Raw genomic sequence first — 21677 nt, 5'->3', positions numbered from 1 at the left:
CGTGCCACTGATGGGTTACAGGGTGGCCCAAGACTGTCTGGACATGTCAGTTTGGTACCATAAGAAATACTGATGGTCTCTGCAAAGGATAAATGGACTGACAGGGACCATCTCCTGGAGCATGCTAAGAGCTGCCCTTACCAATTCTGACTGACCACGTGGAAGGTTTGGGGCCAACATCCAGTCGTGTGATGACCTGGCACTGTGAGCTTGTTGTATTTTGGGCACGATGTGATCATTTGTTCATCCTGCTGCCCCCAACAGCTTTTAACTCTGTCATTTAAAAGAAGAGAGAGTTTTGTGGCTTAGCCGATCTTCCTTCAGCTCTTCAAGTGGTATCAAGTGGCCTTCTTGGACTCCTCTCATCTCCCCAAGATCTTGCTGCTTATCCACTGTCTCTCTATGATCCTGCCAGTCTATCTCACTTTCCCTTCAGGGCAGCTAGGCGTTGTAGTAGAGAGGAAACTGGGTTTAGAGTCAAGAAGATAGGAGTTCAAACCCAGCCTCAGGCACTTCCTAGGTGTGTGGCCCTGGGCAAGTCACCTAACTTCTGTCTGCCTGAGTCTGCAACTGTAAAATGGGGATAATAAAACATACTTCCCAATTGTTGTAAGGATCAAATTAGATATTATGCATAAAGCACTTAGCTCGATACATGGTTCAGAGTAGGCTCTTCATAAATGCTCATTTCCTCCCTCTCTTCCCCCAGAACTGGTCCTCTTCAGCTTCCCAGGCTCACTCTCCATTTCTGACGTCCCCTTCCTCCCTCTTCCTCCAGTGAAACAATCTCTCAGGTCCAGGATCACTCCAGTCAAGGCAAGGGATAGGACACAGATTTCTTTGGCCCCATTCACTGCTCAAGTTCGTGTCTGTTTGAGTGGTAAAGGAGCGAGGAGTGTGTTGTGTGTGTGTGTGTGTGTGTGTGTGTGTGTGTGTGTGTGTGTGTGTCTGGGTGTTTTAGTTGCTTTTACCTATGTAGTTTATGTACGTCCACATGGGTCTGTCTAGAGACAGCTCACAGGGAAGCAAGAATAGACATGTGTAATGTCTCCTCCTCCCCGCCGCTCTCCAAAGGAGATTCAGATTCCTGCCAGGATGGGAAGCAGGAGGCTGGGGCCAGAGGCTGGCCACTCTGCTGTCCTCAGAGGGAGGGGGTACTAGGCTAGAATTGTATCTATCTGCTCCCTTAAATATTATTAGTCTAGGGAAGTACATTTCAAGTTCAAGCTAAACTCCTGATTGCTATTCGTTAATGAGAAAAGGAGGGTCCCAAGCTCTATGTCCAAGGCTACCAAATGCTAGTTTCACAATGAATACGTAGAAATAGCAAAGATATCCATTTATCCAATCTGCTAGCAAATCAGAAATCAGAGAAAGTATACATAGAAACATATATACTAGAGGGGACAGCTAGGTGGCACAGTGGATAGAGTACTGGCACCGGATTCAGGAGGACCTGAGTTCAAATCCAGTCTCAGATACATAACACTTACTAGCTGTGTGACCCCGGGCGAGTCACTTAACCCCCATTGCCCAACCAAAAGAAAAAAAAACTACAAAAAACCCCCATATATACTAGACACTACAGATAGAATGAGCTCTCCTTTTGGAAGATAACTCAGACAGAGAGAGAGAGACTGCTGAAGGTGAACCAAGGGGAGAATTCTCCAAAGCGTAGCAAGTGAGGAACAGGGACATGATCAAAGCTCTACATGTTGGCTTCTTCCCAGTCTTTCTCTCCCTTCAGTGACCTGAAGAAAGGTTGGAAACATGCATATTCCCTCTCGAAACTGGACATCAAAAGAGCCCAGGGCTCTCCCACTCTGATGACCTCTGCCCTGCCCCTCACACAGGTATAGAGCACTAAGCAAGCAATAGCCACCAATGGGCAATTTCATGCCAGTGGCCCTGTGAGCCAAGCGTGAAGCTGTGAAGAGGGCTCCCAGCACCTCTGGATTTATCTCCTCACCCTGCACGACTCGGACTCGCGAAACTTGAGCTCTGTGTGCCTCCCGTCCCACTCCACAGCCCTTTCTAATTGAATTGCCTGGTCTTGGGCAATTCCCCTTCCTTTTCTAGAACTCAACTTTGCCATTTGCAAGATGTTATTTCTTTTGTGAGCTAGATCTTCAACGGAGCTCAAGAATAGCAAGCATCCCTCAGGTAAAACCAATTGGCCATTCACATTTCCCAACGCCTTCACCAAGCAACAATGGCAGGAGAGATGTCACGGCAAACTTCGCTCTGCATCCCCACGACTACGCTCGACTGACTGCTCTCCTTACATTGGTGACATGGGGCTGATAAAACCTGTCCTTCAAGATGCCCCTCCTCTGAAGACTCACACAATCTGGGGGAGTCACAACCTCTCTGGGCTGTTGTTTGCCTTTGGCTCTAAACTCATGGTTTGATGATCCTTTGAGGAAGATTTCGCGCTCCCAAGGCGAGAGTGGAACTTGGGCCCTCATTGGCCACAGCTCTTCAGTGATACCGTGTGTGTGTGTGTGTGTGTGTGTATGTGTGTGTGTGCCCTGCTCGAGCTCTCGCATGCACACGTGCATAGAGGGGAATCTTCTGTCCTACAGACCACCTGACTTCCTTATCTTGGCTCTTTTCCCCCAACCACTTCCTTGCCTAGCATCCTGCTGAGACTGAATGTACCATCATGAGTCAGGGCATGAGGAGTATGGGGATTCAATACAGGATACTATCCAGCACAGCCTGCTTGATTCAGGCAGGAAGACAAATCATCCCCAGATGTGGGATGATTATAGAAACTAGGCACCCTTTGAGACCACATCACCCAACATTCTGAGTCCAGAGACTGACCATTCCCTGGCCCCAGGAAGACCACAGGTCAGACAGAACAGTGACAGAGCACCAGAGGGATAGGGGTGAGGGTGAGGGGTGTCTTCCAGAGTTTGAACAGAAGCTGGGGTTGGCCTAATGGCTGGAGATGAACTGGGGATATCACACCAGGACCATCCAGGACACCTAACTCCCTTCCAAGGGTGAAAAGATGGAGGGGAGAGCCCTTGGGCAGCCTCCACCATTTTAGGCTGGTTGTGCCCAATAGAAGCCTGCATGCTGAAGGTTAAAGGTATCTTCTCTCTTTCCAAAGCAATCCATGGAAATCCTTCAGTCTTAGACCATGAGGTAGAGTCCTGTGGCCAGTCATGGTAATGGGAAAAATACTCTACTTGGAGACAAAAGACCTGGATTCAGATTCACCTCTGCAGCTACCTGTGTGAGCTTGGGCAAATCACATAACCTATCTGAGACTGCACTTCCTCATCTCTCAAAGACAGGCTTTGACTAGATGATCTGTATGAGCCTGCTCAACTCTAAATCCTAGGATAATATGACCTTGGTCAAGTCTTGGTTCTGCCACTAACTTGTTATTTAGAGAGAGAAATGAAGAAGTGAAGTGGAATGGTTGAAAGAGAAGGAAAAATCATTGTATTTGGAATCAGAAGGCCTAAGTTCAAATTCCAGTTCTTTACTGGAGAGACAGAAAGTGCTAAACCGAGACCTAGAAATAGAGAGATAAAAGCAAAGACAGAAAGAAACAAAAAGACAGAGGAATATGATTGAGTGATTCACAAAATTTCTTCAGGATGCTCAAGGGAAGCATGTTGGTTCATCAAGGCCTAGAATGTTGCAGATCATCCCAAATGAGATCCATAGTTTGGTGAAACTATCCACACGGGAGAAACCAAGTGGATGAATTTGTCCAGAATTGAATTTGCAATAGGACAGACAATCCATTGAACTGAACCATCAGTACTCATGAGAAGTAGCACCCACGACTGAACAAGAGGAGAGAGATCTGGATTGCCTTAGGAAATAGCGCATTATTTTCAATGACCAAGGCTCTCCCTTGTTTCAAAATACAACAAAAAATAAACAAAAACATATTTTAACACTAATATTCTTCAAGTGATTCAGCAAATCATGGAATACAACAATTTCCAAAGAATCAAAATTGCAGGCTACTTGAAAGTGGTAACAGAGAGGTGCATGGTGAGGGTTTCAGTGTATTGACGACAACAAATGGCAAAGGCAGCATCAAAGAAATGAATGAGGAGGACTGTCCCTCTGTGGGGTAATGCTTTCCAGCGTCTCAGGAGGTGTACTCCACCCTCCCCCCCCCAATCATAACAAAACAAGCTGTATTCCTTTAAGAACAAAGAATCAAGATTTGGAGTCGGTCAGTCCACCAAGTCCCAACTATCTTTTTCATTAAAAAAAAAGTTTTGTATTTTAAAAATAGTTAAGCGAAACTAATCAACAAGATGAGTACATCTGTCAGAGCATGACACTCCATGCTCGTAGTTCCCCACCCCTCTACTAAGGGCCTATAGCATTTAGAGATGGAAGAGCTGGTCCAAATCCCTCATTTTACAAATAAAAGTCCCTCACATCACTTCTTTCATCCTGTTAAAAATAGCTGAGGATTGAGTGACTTATAAATATGGGGTATTTTAAAATATGTTCGGGGGCGGCTAGATGGTGCAGTGGGTAGAGAACTGGCCATGAAGTCAGGAAGACCCAAGTTCAAATCCAGCCTCAGACACGTACTAGCTGTGTGACTCTGGGCAAGTCACTTAACCCTGATTGCCTCTCCACCCTCAAAGAATGCTCATGATGAAACTTGCACTAAAGTCCTCTCCTTATGCCTCATTATAGTGTTGAGGTGATCCCCAGTTCTCTGAGGTTTTATTGGCAAAGCCAAAAGCTCCTGTAGATTCTATCCAGACTGAAAGACTCTGGGTTGCTAAGTAGTGGACAAAGTGTCTACTATGGTATGATGCACCTAGGTAAGTTCAGAGAGATTCATCACCAGAAAGCTGGTGAGCAGGTGGCAAAGAGGAATGAGGACAGAGCCTTGGGGTATATTGAAGTTAGTGAGGAATCAATGGAGATGAAGAAGCTGTCTAACAGGCAGAGGGAGAAGTGAGTAGATGAGAGCATCTAGGAGGAGACAGTGCTCACTGTCAGAGGCTCCAGTGAGGTCAAGAAGGATGGGAAGGGGGCGGGGAGAGCTTGTTAGATCTGGCAATTAGGAGATCCTTGGTAACTCTGAGGGGAGCAGTTTCCACAAGTGCTATAGCTTCAAGCCAACCGTAGAGGCGTTAGAAGAGAGTGGGGGGAGGGAGGAGATGGAGAGATAGCAAGTGTAGACAACTTTTTTCCAGAAGTTGGGCTGTGAAGTACACAGGGAAGGGAGCTAGATAGAGGATCATAGCTGGTGTCTAATGGGGGTTTTCTCAGAATAGGGTAGACTTTGGCATGTTTGTAAGCAGCAGGGAAGGACTTAATAGGGAGAGATTGGAAATTAAAGAGGGGTGATGATAGATGAGGGAGGACGATAAAGAGTTGGGCAATTTGATGGACAAGACAACAGAGAATGGAATCAAGGTTACATGTAGAAGGGTTAACGTTGGTGAGGAGGAGCGCCTCATCAGAGATAAGAGAAGGAAATAGTAGAAGATGAGATGAAGAGAGGGGGAAAAGAGGAAGATCTCAGGAAATGATCAGATTTTTGTTTGCAGTAAATTAAAAGGCAAGGTCCTCAGCTGAGAGAGTGGAGGGAAAAGGCTTCTGTGAAGTCTTAGGTTTAGGACAGCCATTGTGAAGAGTGGGAAGCAATTAGGGGAGATGAAAAGAATTGCTTTGCACAGTGAAGACACAGCTGAGATGAGGTAACAGACCCATTCAGGATGTGACTGTCACAGAAGCTTCATTCAGCAACAGGAGGGGAGGAGGCAAATGGTGGGAATAAGTCAGGGTTGGGGTTTGGCAAGGTGTGCTTGACAATAAGACAGGGAAGTCACATATTCCAGAGTAGTGGATAGTATCAAGTTGAACTGGTTCACCAAGGAGTCAAGACTGGGAAGGGAGGAGAGGATCATAAGAGCTTAATAAAGTACTGGGAGCTGGAGGAATTTGAGTTCACAGCGAGGATGAAAAATAGACTTAGGAGTAACAAGACATAGGGAGAGATAGAATGACAGCAAATCGTGATCAGATAAGGTAATTTAAATCCTTCATCATAGAAATGGAATACTAGTGGGTGATGATGAGACCAGCATGACCAACACTGTGTGTAGCTGAGGTGGAATGGAGCAGTAGCAAGTGAGAGGTGAGCAGACTGAGGAACCGGGAGGTCAGGTGTTTAAAGGACCATCGATAAGTATGCTGAGGTCTCCTAGTATGAGGGCAAAGGATGAAATGGAAAGGGAGATTGTAAGCCAGGCACTAGATTTATTGAGAAAGGACAGAAAATATCCCAGGGGAGATCAGTAGATAATGGCCTTTGAGATCTAGATTGGGTGATGAATTTAGAGAGAATGATCATCAAAGGAGGAATGGTTGCTGAGTGACAGTGGTAAAAAGAGAGCAAAGCATATTCTGACTTCCTTGTGTGGCCAACCACTTCCCTACCAGGTAGAGGCTCTAATAACCTCTCACCTGGATCACTGCAATAGCCTTCTAATAATTCCCCCACTTCATCTCTCTCTTCATCCTCCACCATCTATCCTGCCCCCAGCTATCCAACCATGTTGTGCATGCATAGGTGTGAATACACACACACACACACACACACACACACACACACACACTCCAGGAGCTCCCTATTACTCCCAAGATCAAATACAAAACCCTCTACTTGGTGTTCAAAGCTTTTCATAACCTAGTCCTCTTCTACCTTTCCAATAGTCTTATACCTTACTGACATCCACATACTCTTCCATCCACTGGCCTCCTTGCTGTCTCCCATGCCTGGTTTTCTTCCTCCTCATCTCCACTTGACTTCCTGGAAGTCCTAACTAAACTCTGATCTACAGGAAGCCTTTCTCAATCTCTTTTAATCCTAGTGCCTTCCCTCTTTTATTTCCATTTTTTCCTGTACACAGCTTGCTTGTAGTCTGCCCCATTAGACTGTGAGCTCTTTGAGGGCAGGGACTCTCTTGCCTCTTTTTGTATCTCCAGCGCTTAGCACAGTGCCTGCACTAATTGGTGCTTAATATTCCTTGACTATTGGTTGTCAAAGTAACATTCCTTAAGCACAGCTCTGGCTATGTCATTGCACCTTACTCATATGGTTCCTTAGTGCCTTGAGGACCAAATAGGCACTCCTGTTTGACATTCAAAGGCCTTCAGATAGTGGCTCCATGGTCCAGCCAAATTAGCCTGTTTGCTGTTACATACAAAATCCCACCTTCCCGCTGTGAGCTTTTGGGTATTCACTATGCCTACAGTATGCTCCCACCTCACTTCTGCTACTTAGAATCATTGATCTAGATTTGGAAGGGACCTCAGAGGCCCTGCCTAACCCTTTCATTTTGCAAATGACCTGTAGAAGTTAAATGACTTGCCCAAAGTCACATGGGTAAGTAGTTGAACTTGAACTCAGATCCCTGGACTCTTCACTGTACCACACTAAGTTTCCTTTGAAGTTCAGCTCAATGTCACCAGAGACCTTTCCTGACTACCCCCTCCCAGATACTAATGCCTTTCTCCTTGCAAAAATGACTCTCTGTGTGTGTGCATGCATATACTTATTCTTAGGTATACATGTATGCCTGGAGAAGGAAATGGCAAGCCCCTCCAGAATCTTTGCCAAGAAAACCTCATGGACAGCATTGGCATGCTATGGTCCATGGGGGCACAAAGAGTCAGATCACTGAACAACATACAAGAATGTGTGCACTCATGGGGATCCAGGTTATATTTCCTGATAGAACAGAAGTTCCACGAGTATAGGAAGCATTCCACTTGTGTCTTCACATCGCTAGTGCCCAGCGTTGTGCCTGGCATATAGTACTTCATAAAAGCTTGTTTCTTGTGTATTGACTGAGCAATAAGTATAGAGGATGTCCTAGGACTTGGGCTATGATAAACAGAAGAGAAAAAGGACCTTGGGATCCGAGATACTAATTTGAAGGACCTCAGCAATCACCTAGTGTGATGCCCTAGTTCCTCAGATAAGGGAACTGATGCCCAGAGAACAGAAATGACTTTCCTAATGTCATACCAGTAACTAGGCAGGCTAAGGATGGAAGCTTAAGGAGATGGCTAGGTCCAGTGAAGTTTTTCTCAGGATGGGAAAGAAGAGACTATCTTTAGAGGCAGCAAGGAAGAAGCCAATGGGCAAAAGAGATTGAAAGAATTATCAACAGTGAAAAAATTCTCAGAGGAAGTAGGAAGGAGATGAAGGACACAGGTAAAGTGGTCAGCTTTAGCAAAAAGGCTACCTCTTCCTCAAAGACTTCAGCAAAGAAGATAATGGGGAACAATTTAGAGAAGGCTCTGGGATGTGACATAAGAGCCCAGGGTGGACGATCTCTTTTTCTCACCAAAGTACAAAAGGAGAGCCTCTGCTAGGGGTAGGAAGTGGTGAAGTAGTGGCGTAGGGGCCTTGAGGAAGGAAAATTTTGAGTAGCCACTGTCAGGATGAGAAACAGTTAAGGGAAGAATCAAAGGCCTGGTGGCAACATCAAAGGCCAAGCCAAGATTACATAACACCAATCTGCGACGGACCCATTTAGGACAGTTGTGTGACTCCTCCAACAGTGTCCAGTGGTCTGCATGGAGGAATGGAGAAGGCTATTTGGTGGAAAATAACTTGGGCTTGAAGATCTGGTAAGAGCAGCAACAGGACATGGGATTCAAAGACGATACCATTAAAAGTCATCTATCATAGTCACAAGACCACAGATTCTCTGGTTTGAGACCAATTAGTCCACCCCATTTATGGGAAACATCCCCTGAAAATCCGGGCTTACACATGGTCATCATCAGCTCATTCTTGAAGACCTCTAGAGATGGAGAAACCACCACCACCACCACTTCAGTGAGTCAGCTTTTGGGGAGATCAAGCTGAAATGGTCTATTGGAAAGGAAATCCGAATCCCACGTGTGCTTGTATTACAGAGCAAGGAATTTGAATTTCAAAAGATGAAGCCAATGGCTTGGCCAAGGTCTCTCTCTCACACACACACAGAGATCTTCTGGAGCCCAAGTGATGGTTCCTGGGAAGCACCTCCTAAACAATGGAAAGCTCCACCCTTAGAGGGTGAGGGTGTGTGTGTGTGTGTGTGTGTGTGTGTGTGTGTGTGTGTGTGTGTGTGTGTGTGTGTGTGTCTCTGATAGTAGCAGGCGGGGGAAAACATCCAGAAACATGACTTAAGTACAAAATATATGTAAAGTAAGGACAAGACAATTTTGGTGAAGGAAAAGCATTAACAACTAAACAAATCAGGAGACTGGCCTGGTGCAAGACACAGCATTGGAGTTGAGCTTTGAAGGGAGCAAGGGATTCAACAAAGCAGAGAATTCCAGGCAAGATGGATGGCCAGTGCAAAGGCAGAGAGACGGGATCTGGAACACAGCATGTAATGAACCCACAGGCAGGCTGGAAAGTAGACAGTCTGAACAGAAGCCAAAGGAAAGCAACTGCAAAGCACTTTTAAAGGCAAACAGAGGACTCTGCCTTATCCCAGAGATACCAGGAAGTCATTCAAGCTTCTTGAGCTGGGGAGCAGCATGGTCAGATGGGAGCTTTTGGAACACCAATCTGGGAGTTGTGAGGGAGAAAGAACAAAAGGAGACCAAGGAAAGAGGATGATGAATAGTCTAGGAAAGAGGGGAACGCTTATGCTACAATGGTGAGCATGAAAGGAAAGGACAGACACCAGGGATTTTGACAGCACGCAGTGACGTCCCGAAGTCATAAAATGAGGCAGGGGCACAGCTGGGATTTAAAACCCAGTGTCACAAGGACACAGCAAAGTGACATTATCTCAAGGCCAAATGAGGCTGGGAAGGGAGTCCTCCCCATTACTGGTCTCCCAATTGCTGGCAAGGGAAGAGCTGAGACAGGGTAGTGGTGGTCCAGAGGCTCAGCAGGAGAATCCTCTCACTCAGGGCATTGCTCCTGGATCTAGCTAGGAGGCTGTGGGGGAGGAAGCAGGAAACCAAAATTCCCACCACGCATTTCTTAGGGGACTCCCATGCTGGTTTTTTTTTTCTTGAGGCTTGGAGTACAAGGACGAAGCTATATAGAAAAGGGGTATCCTGGGACTGGAGAGAAGACAGGAAGTTCTCAGGTCACTGACCCCAAGCTGACCCCTCCCCCCCCCCGATTGCCCTGGGTCTCTTAGGGAGGGCAAAGGATGGAGTCGTGCCACAAGGATAATATTTATTTCCAACTTTGTCTGTACAAACTGCGTCTTACCCCCCACCCCCACCCCACGCCCTCCCCACACATCCAAATGGCAATCAGCCCCCCTACCCCATGTCTCTCCCAACCCACCTCCCCCTCCCCTATTCCAGCCAGATTCCAAGATGGTGGTGGTGGTGGTGATCAGGGCGGGTGGGAATGAGCCTCATTTCCTACAGGTTCGGGCATGGGCACGGGGTGGGGTGAGGGGGTTACAAAGGGGCAGATGGAGAGGGAGTCTGGTGTTAGGGGGGTCCTAGAGTTCCCAGGATGTGGGGGAGGTGGGGGAGAGAGAGGTGAAGGATTAAGTCCATCCCTCATGATGGGAGTGGCCAGATCCCTATGGAGTGAAGCGCGCCCCCCCCCCCGGCTTTGGGAGAAGGGTGGAGGGGGTTGGCAGGTGGATAGCCCCTCTCCGAGCTCTTGGTGATGCCCAGGAGCAGGAGGAAGTAGGTGCTGACCGCCTCCAGCTTATCCCCTCAGGACTCCTTGGCCCCGGGAGCGGCAGCCCCCAGCCTCTCAGCCTTGTGGATCAAACGGTGCTTCTTAAGGCCATATGTATTGGAGAAGCCCTCCCCACAGGCCGAGCAGCGGAACGGCCGGCCACCTTGGTGGGCAGCCAGGTGCTTGCGGAAGTAGCCGGGGTCTTTGAAGACCTTGAGGCAGGCTGGGCAGCGCAGCTCCGGTCGTGCGGGCTCATGGGCCCGCTGGTGCCGCAGCACCGAGCTCAGGTAGAAGAAGGCCTTGCCGCAGTGCTCACAGCGGTAGGCACGCTCACCCAGGTGCAGCCGCTGGTGCTCCAGCAAGTTGGAGCGGTAGCGGAAGGTCTTGCCACATGCACCGCAGCGCTGGGGCCGGGCCACGGCATGCAAGCGGCGGTGTTCGGCCAGACTGGAGGACTGGGCAAAGCGCTTGGCACACACGGCACACTTGAAGGCGCGCTCGCCCGTGTGCACCACGCGGTGCTGCCGCAGGTACCAGGAGCGCAAGAAGCCACGCCCACAGACGCCGCAGCGGTAGGGCCGCTGCTCTGTGTGGCAGCGCTGGTGGCGCATCAGCAGCGCCGCCTCCCAGAAGCGCTTGCCACACACGGGGCAGCGGAAGCCGCGTTTCTGGCGGTGGCTGCGGCGGTGCAGGAGCAGGTCGTAGGCGCCGGCGAAGCTCTGGCCGCACAGGCCACAGCCCAGCGTCCGCCGTACCAGGTGCACGTACTTGTGGGTCACCAGCCCCAGGAAGTGCTTGAAGCTCTGGCCGCAGGTGGCACAGCTGAAGCGCTCAGGGCCCCCGGGGCCGGGCCCCGCTCCTGCCCCGGCCCCTGCGCCCGCCTCCTCCCCGGCAGCCCCGGCCGCCAGGGCCGCTACAGCTGCCCCCACCTCCCCAGCCAGCCCATTGTCCAGGCCCGCACCCGGGGTGTCTGGGCCGGGCCCGTCGGGGGCTGGGGGAGGCAGGAGGCGCTCAGGGGCCGCCTGATGGACCAGCTTGTGCCACATCAGGTTCTCGATGAAGCCGAAAGCCTTGCCGCAGGCATCACAGCCATAAGGCTTCTCAGCCATGTGTGCCTCCTTGTGGCTCATGACGTGGAAGAGGTCAGGGAAGTGCTCCCCACAGTCAGAGCAAGCATAGCTGAGGCCCTCGGGCGGGGCCGCCCCCGTGGCGGCCGAGGCCTGGGAGGCGCCAGCCCCAGCGGCTGGGCCGAGGCCAGCAGGAGCAGCCAGGGCACAGGGTAGCTGCAGCCGATGCACCTGGCGATGGCGTGTGAGGCTCTGTGGGTAGCCAAAGACCTTGCCACAGAGTTCACACTTGTAGGGCCGCTCCCGTGTGTGCACCACGTGGTGTTTGCTCAGGTGGAAAGACTCACGGAAGCGCTTCCCACACACAGGGCACTGGTGGGGCTTCTCTCCTGTGTGGATCCGCTCATGGCGCTTTAGGGTCTCACGTCGCCCAAAGCCCCGTCCGCAGATGCCACAACAGAAGGTCTTTCCTGGAGCCGGGACCCCCGGCCCCACAGCCCCACTGCCCCCGCCTCCGGCCGGGCCTCCCGCACCCCCCAGCAACAGAGGGTGGGCCCCTAGCAGCGGGACTGAGACAGCCCCATAGACAACGGCTGCAGCCGCGGCTGCAGCTGCGGCCTTCTCTCCACTATCGCCTGCAGGTTCCGGGGGCAGGAGGTAGGGCCCAGTAGGAAAGGTGGGTGGCGGGGCTGGGGCCGAGCCATCCTTGGGGACCTCAGGGGCTGCAGCGGCAGGGCCGTGGGCTGCTTTGTGGCGCAGCAAGCTTTGCGGGGCAGAGTAGGACTTGCCGCACAGGTCGCAGGGATACTCGGGGCGGGGTGCCGGGGCCCCGGTGGCAGCATGGGCCGCCTGGTGCTTGAGGAGGTAGGCCGCATCCCGGAAGGCCTTCCCGCACACGCCGCAGGGGAGCCGCAGCAGGTCGGCGGAGTGGGTCTTCACGTGGCGCTTGAGGCTCTCCCGGCGGTTAAAGCTCTTGTTGCACACAGTGCAGGAGAAGGGCTTCTCCCCTGTGTGGATGATCTGGTGCTGGTGGAGGTGACTGGGCTTCTTGAACACTTTCCAGCAGAGGGGGCAGGTGAAGGGGCCCTCCCCCCCAGGGCCCGGGGCCACTGGGGCCACCCCGGGAGGAGGAGGACCGCCATCCACCCCAGCAGAGGCAGCGGGAGCCAGAGCAGGCAGCGGCGGGGGCGGCGGGGCCTGCGGGGTTCCGGGCATCGGAGGTGCGTCCTTGTGGCAGCGGCGATGGCGGATGAGGCTGGAGACGTGGTTGTAGGTGCGCCCGCAGACTCCACACTCGTAGGGCCGCTCCCCGGAGTGCACCAGCATGTGCTGCACCAGGTGGGAGGATTGCTTGAAGGACTTCTGGCAGACCCCACAGGGGAAGCGCCGCTCCATTAGGTACTTCAGCCGGCGGAAGTAGCCCTTGTCATCCTTGGCGGCAGCGCCCAGATCGCCAGCCACGGGAGCCCCTGGGGGCCCGGGGCTGGGGCTGGGCAAGGGCCCCGGTGTGGCTGGCCCGGCCCCAGGCCCGCCCGCTGTCCCAGGCCGCTTGAGGTTCCCAAAAAGGTGCTGGTGCCCAGAGAGGTCCACGATCCCCCACTGCGGAGCAGGGAAGGCAGCATCAAAAAGGGGTGGAGGTGGAGGTGGAGGTGCCCCAAAGCCTGGGGGCAGAGCTGGCTCAGGCTTCTTTGCCTGGGATGTGGAAGAGGAGGAGGACGACGAAGAAGAGGAGGACGAAGAAGAGGAAGAAGATGATGACGACGATGAGGGAGTCTCAGCTTTGGGCTTGAAGGCGGGCGGTGGTGGCGGGTAGTCGTACTGGGGTGGCGGGGGCTGTGGCGGGCCCTGGGGAGGGGGCCCTGGTGGGCAGGGCAGGGCGGCCACGGCCTTGGCGTGCTCACCATACAGCTCCATGGGCTCGAAGCGCTGATGGTTGAGGAACTCCAGAAAGTCAAAGGGATAACTCTGGAAATGGACGCCGTCCTCACCCCCCACGCCACTCCCGCCCCCGCCGCCACCACCGGGGTTCGCCTCCATCGCGGGCAGCGGGGAGAGCAGTCCTCTCTGCGACAGGGAGAAGGGAGTCGAGTGAGGACAGGGAGCTCCTGGAGCCCAAGCCCCCGCAAGCCCTCCTCCCCGCCCGGCGCCCCCTCGGCCTTACCCTCAGCCTCCTTTCCAAGCTCCCTTCCTCGGTCTTACCCTCTCAGTCTCACCCCAAGTCTGCTCCATTCCCCGCTCAGGCCCTCCCCGAGTCTCTTCTCAGATTCTCCCCTTATCTCCCATTGCTGGGTGGCAGCGAGGGGCTCTCCCTGGAAGGGACACAGAGAAGCTACGTAAAGACTCCTCCCTGACCCCTGGGGCCCCTGACCCAGGCAGTCCCCATGGTGGGGGGGAGGGGAGAATCCCACCCAGCCCCCGCAGGCACCGGGGTGGCGGAGCCTCCTTTCACACCAGAAGCCCCGGCAGGGCCTGCCCAGGGCCCCAGCCCCCCAGGGGTGGCTTATGCCTCTACTTCATGCCTGGGGTGGGCGGCATAGAGCTGCCTCGATTTCTCTGTCTGTACAATGGGATGAAAAGATCTCCAAGCACCTTTCTGTCCCCTTGTCTCCCTAGGGGGCTCTCGAGCGCCTGCCCCTGCGTGGAGGGCTGTAAACACCCCCTGCCCCAAGACCCTCAGATCCCTGCTCGTGGGGGAGGGTCTCTAAGCACGGCCCCTGCCCCAACTCCTTCGGGACCCTGGTCACTCAAGGAGGGATCTCCAAGCACCCTCCTCTCGGGTCACGGGAAGGATCTCCAAGCGCCTTCCAAGCCTGGAGTCCTCTCAGACCCCGGAGGGGGGGGAGGGGAGGCGGATCTCTAGGAGTCCCCCCCCAGCACCCGGAGGATCTTCAAGCGCCCCCTGCCCGCTTCCTCTCAGGCCCCGGGGCCCTCGGGGAGGGGATCTCCGAGCGCGCCCCCGCCGGCGGGAGGATCCCCAAGCCCTCTTCCGGCCGAGGGAGCTGCAAGCGCCGGGCCGGGCGGGGGGCGGCTCCCGGGCGCCCCCGAGCCTCGCGCGTCACTCACCTGGGCCGGGACCGGGGGCGGGGGGGGGCGGGCGGGCGGAGGAGGCGCCGCAGCTCCGGGGAGACCCGAAGGCCCGACCGGAAGTGCCGCCCCCCGCCCCGCGGCCCCCGCCCCCTCCCGCGTCGATCGCCGGGCCGGCCACAGGAAGCGGAAGCAACGTAAACTCCGGCTGGAAGTGCGCGGGGCGGGGGGGGGAGGAGGGAGGAGGTCGCAGGCGTGGAGAGAGAAGGGAGGGCGAAGAGCTGAGGAGACTGAGCCTGCGCACTGCGACAGGGGTGAGGGGCCGTGTGCAAGGAGCCTCCGCCTGCGCACTGTGAGAGCAGAGGGAGGGCGGGGAAGAGCGGAAGCTGCGCCTGCGCAATGTGTCCTGAGGGGGGCGGGAGAGGAGAGGCGTCCTCGACTTCCGTCAGTGCCTGCGCTTGCGCACTAGGGCCAGCTTCTGCCCCCCCCCCCCTTCAACTTTCTCCTGCCCTCTAAGTCCCTCCCCTCGGTCCCATCCCCCTCATCGAAGCCACCCCCCCCACTCTTCTCTCCTCCCCTCAGGCTCTACTCTCTCCTTACTGCTTTCTTCTTAACTAAACCCCTCCTTTCAGCCCTCCATCCTACTTCCTTTTAATCTTGTCCCCTTATTTCCTACTCTTCCTTCAGCTCCAAGCCCTCTCTTCAGTCCCTCCCCTCCTCTAGTCACGCCTCGATCCTTCTTCCTCCCAGTCCCTCCTTCCCGTCACTCAAACCCGACTTTTCCTTAGCTCCTCCCCCTCAGCCCGTCCTTCATAAACTCCACCCCTGACTCTTGGACTCTTCTAATTCTAAGCCCCGCCCCCTCCAGTCCCTCCCTCAAGGCCCCGCCTCCTCTTTAGCCCCACCCCTTCCCCCCCTTCAGCCACTTCCTCTCAGCTCCTGCCTCAGTCCCTCTCTCTCAGCCCCTCCTCTCTCTTCTCCATCCTTCACGATTGTGGTCTCTAGAGGGGGCGCCACGAGGCATGGAGCTCTAGGCCTGGAGTCTAGGAAACCGGAGTTGAAATGCAGCCTCAGACACTTCCTAGCTGGGTGACCTTGGGTGAACCACTGCCTGCCTCACTTTCCTCAGCTGCAAAATGGGAATAATAACAGCACCTTGCTTCCTGGGTTGCTGTGAGGAACACATAAGATAATAAAGCACTTGGCATATAGTAGGAGGCAGCTGGGTGGGGCAGTGCATAGAGTCAGGGAGATATCTTGCTGGGCTCAAATCTGGCCTCAGACACTTAGGAGCTGTGCAACCTTGTTTGCCTCAGTTTCCTTATCTGTAAAATGAACTGGAGAAGGAAATGGCAAACCACTCTAGTATCTCTGCCAACAAAACTCTAAATGGGGTCACCCAGAGTCGGACACGACTGAATGGCAACAAGGTGCTATATTAATGCCAGCTATTATCATATGGGTTCTGTCTCTCAGTGTAGCAGGCCCTGTTCTGGGCTTCCAGCAATAACTGCCCCTTCCTCCCAGGTGGGAGTAAAAAGGAGGGCCTCCTTCATACAGATAAGAAGGAAACATTGTCAGTCAAATTCTTATGCACCTAGGAGGCACCAGGCACTGTGCTAAGCTCTGGGGACACAAAAGGAAGTAAAAGACAGTCCCTGCCCTCAAGGAGCTCACAGTGTGATGGAGAAAACTAGCACATATGTACAATCAAGCTAAAAACAGGGTAAATAGGAAAGAATGAATGGAGAGAAGGCCCTGGATTTAAGGGGGAAGGAGACTTAAAGGAGGCCAGGGAGGTCAATAGTCAGAGCTGAGGAAAGAGCGCAGGCCAGGCCTGCAGGGCAGCCAGAGATCATGCCCAAAGCTGGGAAATGGGGGGGGGGTCTTCTTCATGGAACAGCCAAGAGACCTGTGTCACTAGATCAAAAGAGTACACGGAGGAGAGTAAGGTATAAAGAGACTGGAAAGCTAGAAGGGATTGGAGGATATGAAGGGCATTTTGTATTTGGTCCTAGAGGTATTAGGGAACCACTGGAGTTTATTTATGAGGAGGGGACTTTCCTGTGCTTTAGGAAAATCACTTTAGTGGCTAAATGAAGGATGGAGTGGAATGGGAAGAGACTTGGGGAGAGCAGGCCCACCAGCAGCTATTGCAGTCATCCAGGTGAGGTGAAGAGGGGCGCTGCACCAGGGTGGGGGCAGGGTCAGAGCTTAGAGGATACTGGGGAGATGCTGCAGATAGGAAATTGACAAGAGATGATGCAAAGGTGAAATTGACAGGCCTTGGCACCATCTTGGATATGGGGTAGGGTGAGAGAGAGGGGGGAGTTCTGTTTGACTCCTAGGTTGGGAGCCTGAGGGACTGGGAGGATGGTGGTGCCCTCTACAGTCATAGGGAAGGGTAGAGAGGCAGAGAGTTACAAGGAAAGGTAATGAGTTCTGTTTGGGACATGTTGAATTTATCATGTCTACTAGACATCCCATTCTAGATGTCTGAAAGGCAGTAGGACATTCAAGATTGGAAATCAGCAGAGAATTGGAGGCAGGAAAGGTAGATTTGAGAATCATCAGTATAAAGATGATTATTAAATCAGTAGAAGCTGATGAGATCCCCAAGTGAAGTAATAGGGAGGAGCTGGAGAAGAGGGCCCAGGACAGAGCCCTGAGGAACACCCATGGTTAGATGGCATGCTCTGCAGGAAGATCCAACAAAAGAGACAGAGAAGAAGTGGTCAGAGAGGGAGGAGGAGAACCAGGAGAGAGTGGTGTCCCAAAAACTGAGAGAGAAGAGAGTATTAAGGAGAAGAGAGTAATCCACAGTGTCCAAGGCTGCAGAGAGGTCAAGGAGAATGAGATTGAGGAAAGGCCATTGCATGTGGCAACTAAGAGACCACTGATAACTTTGGAGAAAGCAGTTTTGGTGGAATGATAAGGTCAGAAGCCAGAGTGTAAGAGGTTAAGAAGAGAGTGAGAGGAGAGAAAGTAGAGGCACCTAGTGCAGATGCCTTTTAAAGGAGTTTAGCTATGCAGGGCAGAAGAGACATAGAGTGATAGCAGGGATCAAGGGAAGGTTTTTTCAGGATGGAGGAGACATGGGCATGTTGAGGGAATAAGCCAGTAGAGAGAGAGAGATTGAAGAGAAGTGAAAGAGGAATGATAGAGAAGGCAGTCTCCTGAAGGAGACAGGATGAAATGGGATCACTTTGTGCTAGAGGGGTTAGCCTTGGTAAAGAGTAAGGCCACTTCGCCATGTAACACAGGGAGGGAAGGAGTTGATAGTGGCAGATGGCACCTGAGTGATAGGAGATGAAGAAAAGGGGAGAAAAAGGAATGTATGGAATGGCCTCATTTTTTTCAGTAAAACAGGAGGCAAGGGTCTCAGCTGAGAGGGTGGGGGAAGGGGGAGCCATGAAAGGTCTCAGGAGAAATGAGAAGGTTTGGAATACCAAATGTGAGATAAGGAACAAAGTATTTCTGGAAAATGTGAGGCAGAGTTGTCCCCTGGGGGCAACACAGAAGGCTTCCTGGAGGAGGCATCACCTGAGCTGAGCCTAGAAAATTGCCCTCTATGTGGATTGGGGGAGGTAAAAATCAGAAGCAAAAAATTTTTGAGGATGGACAAGGAGAAAGGAAAGAGAGTAGGATGGAGGGGGGCAAGGAAATAGGATGGAGAGAAATACATAGTAACCGTAACTGTGAAAAAAATTTTACAGCAAGTTTCTCTGATAAAGACCCCATTTCTCAAATATACAGAGAACTGAGTCAAATTTATAGAAATAAGAACCATTCCTCAATTGATAAATGGTCAAAGGATATGAACAGGTAGTTTTCAGATGAAATAATCAGTTATATATATTAATGAAAAAATGCTCTAAATCACCATTGATTAGAGAAATGCAAATTAAAACAACTCTGAGGTACCACATCCCACCTATTAGATCGGATAATATCCCAGAAAGGAAAATGACAAATGTTGGCAGGCAGGGCTGTGGGAAAATTGAGGCACTAATACATTGTTGATGAAGTAGTATACTGATTCCACCATTCTGCAGAGCAATTTGGAACCATGCCCAAAGGGCTATAAAACTGTGCATACCCTTTGACCCAGCAATACCACTACTAGGTCTGTATCCCAGAGAGATTTAAAAAAAAAAAAAGGAAAAGACCTTTGTACAAAAATATTCATAGCAGCCTCTTTTACTGGTGACAAAGAATTGGAAGTTGTAGGGTTGTCCCTCAGTCATGACCAGACAAGTTGTGGTATCTGATCTGAAGGAATATTATTGTGCTATAAGAAATGATGAGCAGGATGCTCTCAGAAAAACCTGGGTAGACTTACATAAACTGATGCAAAGTGAAATGAGCAGAACCAGGAGTACATTTGACACAGTAACAGCAACATTGTAACAATTATCAACTGTGAATGTCTTAGCCATTCTCAGCAATGCAATGATCTGAGACAATTCCCAAGGACTTAGGATGAAAAATGTTCTCCACCTCCAGAGAAAGAACTGATGGAGTCTGAATGCAGATCAAAACATATTTTTCTTTAATTTTTTTTGTTTGTGTTTTCTTTTACAACATCACTAACATGGAAATGTTTTGCTTGACCACACATGTATGTATAACTTGTATCAAATTGTTTGCCAGCTCATTGAGGTGGAGAGGGGAGAGAGAGAAAGAGAATTTGAAACTCAAAAACATTTTTAAACGAATGTTGAAAATTGTTTTTACATGTAATTAGGTGAAAATAAAATATTAAATTTTTTTAAAAAGAAAGAAAATTGCCCTCTGGTTCTCTCAAGGACCCCACTGGAACTCAGGCCCCCTTCCCCAGACGATGTAAAGCCTCTTCATCGTCGTTTCCAACATGTCTAGCACAGATGCCTGCCTGAACATGTCACTCCTCTGTTCTAAGATCTGCTGTGGGTCTTCACTCCTGTGAAATGAATTCCATATGGATCCTCAGGCTTTCACGTGTGGACTGTCTTCTGTCACCTCTCCAGCCTCCTTCACACTGGTCCTGCGCCCACCCCACCCCTCCATCTGTCTTCTCTACTTGTCCTTTCTCCAGGGTGGGAGCCTTCAGGCAGCCTTCCTTGCTATCCACTCCCACCCTCCTCCCATTTCCCAGTACCCTTTGCCCTCTCCTGGCGTCTATATCCCAGTCATTTGTGCTTGTCATTCCCCTTCTCAACCGCATTAGATTATAAAATCTTTGTGGGCGGAGCTGTCTACTTCATCTTTAGGTCCTGGTGTAGTGAACAGGGATGTGTTAGGAGAGCCAGGTTCAAATCCCAGCTCCACCACTTACTGTGTGTAACCTTGGGCAACTCCGTTGACACTCCGGGTCTGTCCCCACATCTCTAAAATGAGATGTTTGGACTAAATGACTTCCAAGTTCCATTAAGCTCTCAATCTCAGACCCTAGGGTCCTCAGGATAGAGCAGAGCATAGGACCTGTCCACAGGTGACTCTTAGACGACATCCGTTGAATTTAGTTAAACTCAAGAGGGCCAAGATAAAACGGGAGCATGTGCCAGGCCCAGGACAAAGATACAGAAACAAGAAACGATGGAACACCTGTGAGAACAAAGCCTTGGGTGTGCTTGGCAGGTCGAGCAGGGGAAAGAGCACAGAGTTAGAAAGGTAGGCTGGAGGCCAGCTTGGAGGGCCTTGAATGCCAGGATCAGGAGCATGGCATTGGTGATGGGCCAGAGGAAGCTACAGCAGCTCTGAGGGGAGTGTCATGGTCAGACCTGCACATTATTACCTGAGAAGATGACCTGGGTGGCCCAGTGAAGGACAGGGAGGAGAGGGCAGAGGCTGGAGGCAGCTGCACAGTTAATCCCTTAATCTTAATTAGTTAGGTCCTTTGGAAGTACCTGACAGAGTCACCACAGGACTGAGCCCAGGGCCCAGGGCTCCTCCCTGTCCTTCCTGAGTGCCCAGCATAGGGCCTGTGTCTCCTCCCTCCCTGTTCCACCTTCAGTACCCAGCACAGGGTTCTTGTCTCCTTCCTCACTGTACCCACTCCATGTCCCACTCGCTTCTCAGCCCATCAGTCTGGCTGCTGGCCTCAGCATTCAGATGAAATGACTCTCCTCCAGGTTATCAAAGGTCTCTTCATTGCTAAACCCAAGGCGTCTGTCTCCACCCTCCTTAGCCTCTCTGCAGCCCTGGACGCTGTTGATCCCCCTTCCTCGGGGACACTCTCTCCTCTCTGGGTTTTCCCGACACCACTCACTCATTTCTGGTTCTACTACTGTCTGGTTGCTCCTTCTCCACCTTCTTCACTGGATCCTCGTCCACCACGGGTGGGGACTGAGCACACCCCGGTTCTCTGACCTGGGCCCTCTTATCTTCAGTCTTAGGGATCTCAGGAACTCCCCTGGGTTTCACAGATGTGGCACATGAGTCTTGGGGCCCCATCTTCAGCCTCACCTCTCTCCTGAGCTCCAGGCACGCCCGTTTCCAGCAGGATGTTCCGTAGGCATCTCAAACTCACAAGTGTCCAAAACGGTACCCCTCCCCTCCTCCCCACATTTCTCCTCTGCTCACCCCTCTCCCTCACACCTGTGATCACTGATACTTCCTTCCTAAGGCTTCTGGTGTCTGTCCCCCCTTTCCCAAGCCTGTACCGGTGACCTCTTTGAAGGTCTCTCTGCCTCCTGCCACCACATCTTTCTTCCGCCCGCCTACCAAAGCCCGGGCCTGACCATGGCATCGCCCAACCTTAGAAGCACCCTCCTGCCTCTCCAGGACTACACCCAGCCCTTCACACCCTAGCTCCTGGTGCATTTTCCAGGCACCATATGAACACTTTCTCTTCCAAGCAAACTGACTTTCTCGTGGTCTTCCACCCAGAGAATGCAGGTGGGTACTGAATTGGGGCTCAGACATCTGTTTGA

General features: G+C 51.9%; 1 protein-coding gene across 3 annotated transcripts; it reads right to left on the bottom strand.

Annotated features, from left to right (window-relative positions):
• Positions 1 to 10276: 10276 nt before the first annotated feature.
• On the bottom strand, positions 10277 to 14831 carry ZNF865 (zinc finger protein 865). Of its 3 annotated transcripts, XM_021003784.2 has the most exons (3): positions 14803 to 14831; positions 13953 to 14048; positions 10277 to 13803 (listed from the first exon to the last, which is right to left on the bottom strand). In XM_021003784.2, the coding sequence occupies exon 3, from the start codon at positions 13774 to 13776 to the stop codon at positions 10708 to 10710; it is 3069 nt and encodes a 1022-aa protein (XP_020859443.1). In that variant the 5' UTR covers positions 13777 to 13803; positions 13953 to 14048; positions 14803 to 14831; the 3' UTR covers positions 10277 to 10707. The 3 variants fall into 3 exon arrangements, with proteins under 3 accessions (XP_020859443.1, XP_020859441.1, XP_020859442.1); XM_021003782.2 differs by lacking the exon at positions 14803 to 14831 and having other exon boundaries at positions 13939 to 14049; XM_021003783.2 differs by lacking the exon at positions 14803 to 14831 and having other exon boundaries at positions 13901 to 14032.
• Between the last annotated feature and the right edge of the window lie 6846 nt (positions 14832 to 21677).

The sequence above is a fragment of the Phascolarctos cinereus genome, unplaced genomic scaffold, assembly GCF_003287225.1.
Source record: "Phascolarctos cinereus isolate Bilbo 61053 unplaced genomic scaffold, phaCin_HiC Scaffold_726;HRSCAF=1367, whole genome shotgun sequence".
In the NCBI taxonomy this organism is placed as follows: Eukaryota; Metazoa; Chordata; class Mammalia; order Diprotodontia; family Phascolarctidae; genus Phascolarctos; species Phascolarctos cinereus.
Note: the sequence above shows the minus strand (reverse complement) of the source record. Positions and strands in the feature narration are given on the sequence as shown.

What these genes read in the sequence shown, in the direction of transcription:
- ZNF865 (XM_021003782.2), bottom strand. Translation starts at nt 13,968, where the DNA reads ATGGAGCAGACTTGGGGTGAGACTGAGAGG. An exon ending in CTTGGGGTGAGACTGAGAGG is followed by an intron (nt 13,804 to 13,938) that starts GTAAGACCGAGG and finishes TCCCTGTCGCAG; the next exon opens with AGAGGACTGCTCTCCCCGCT.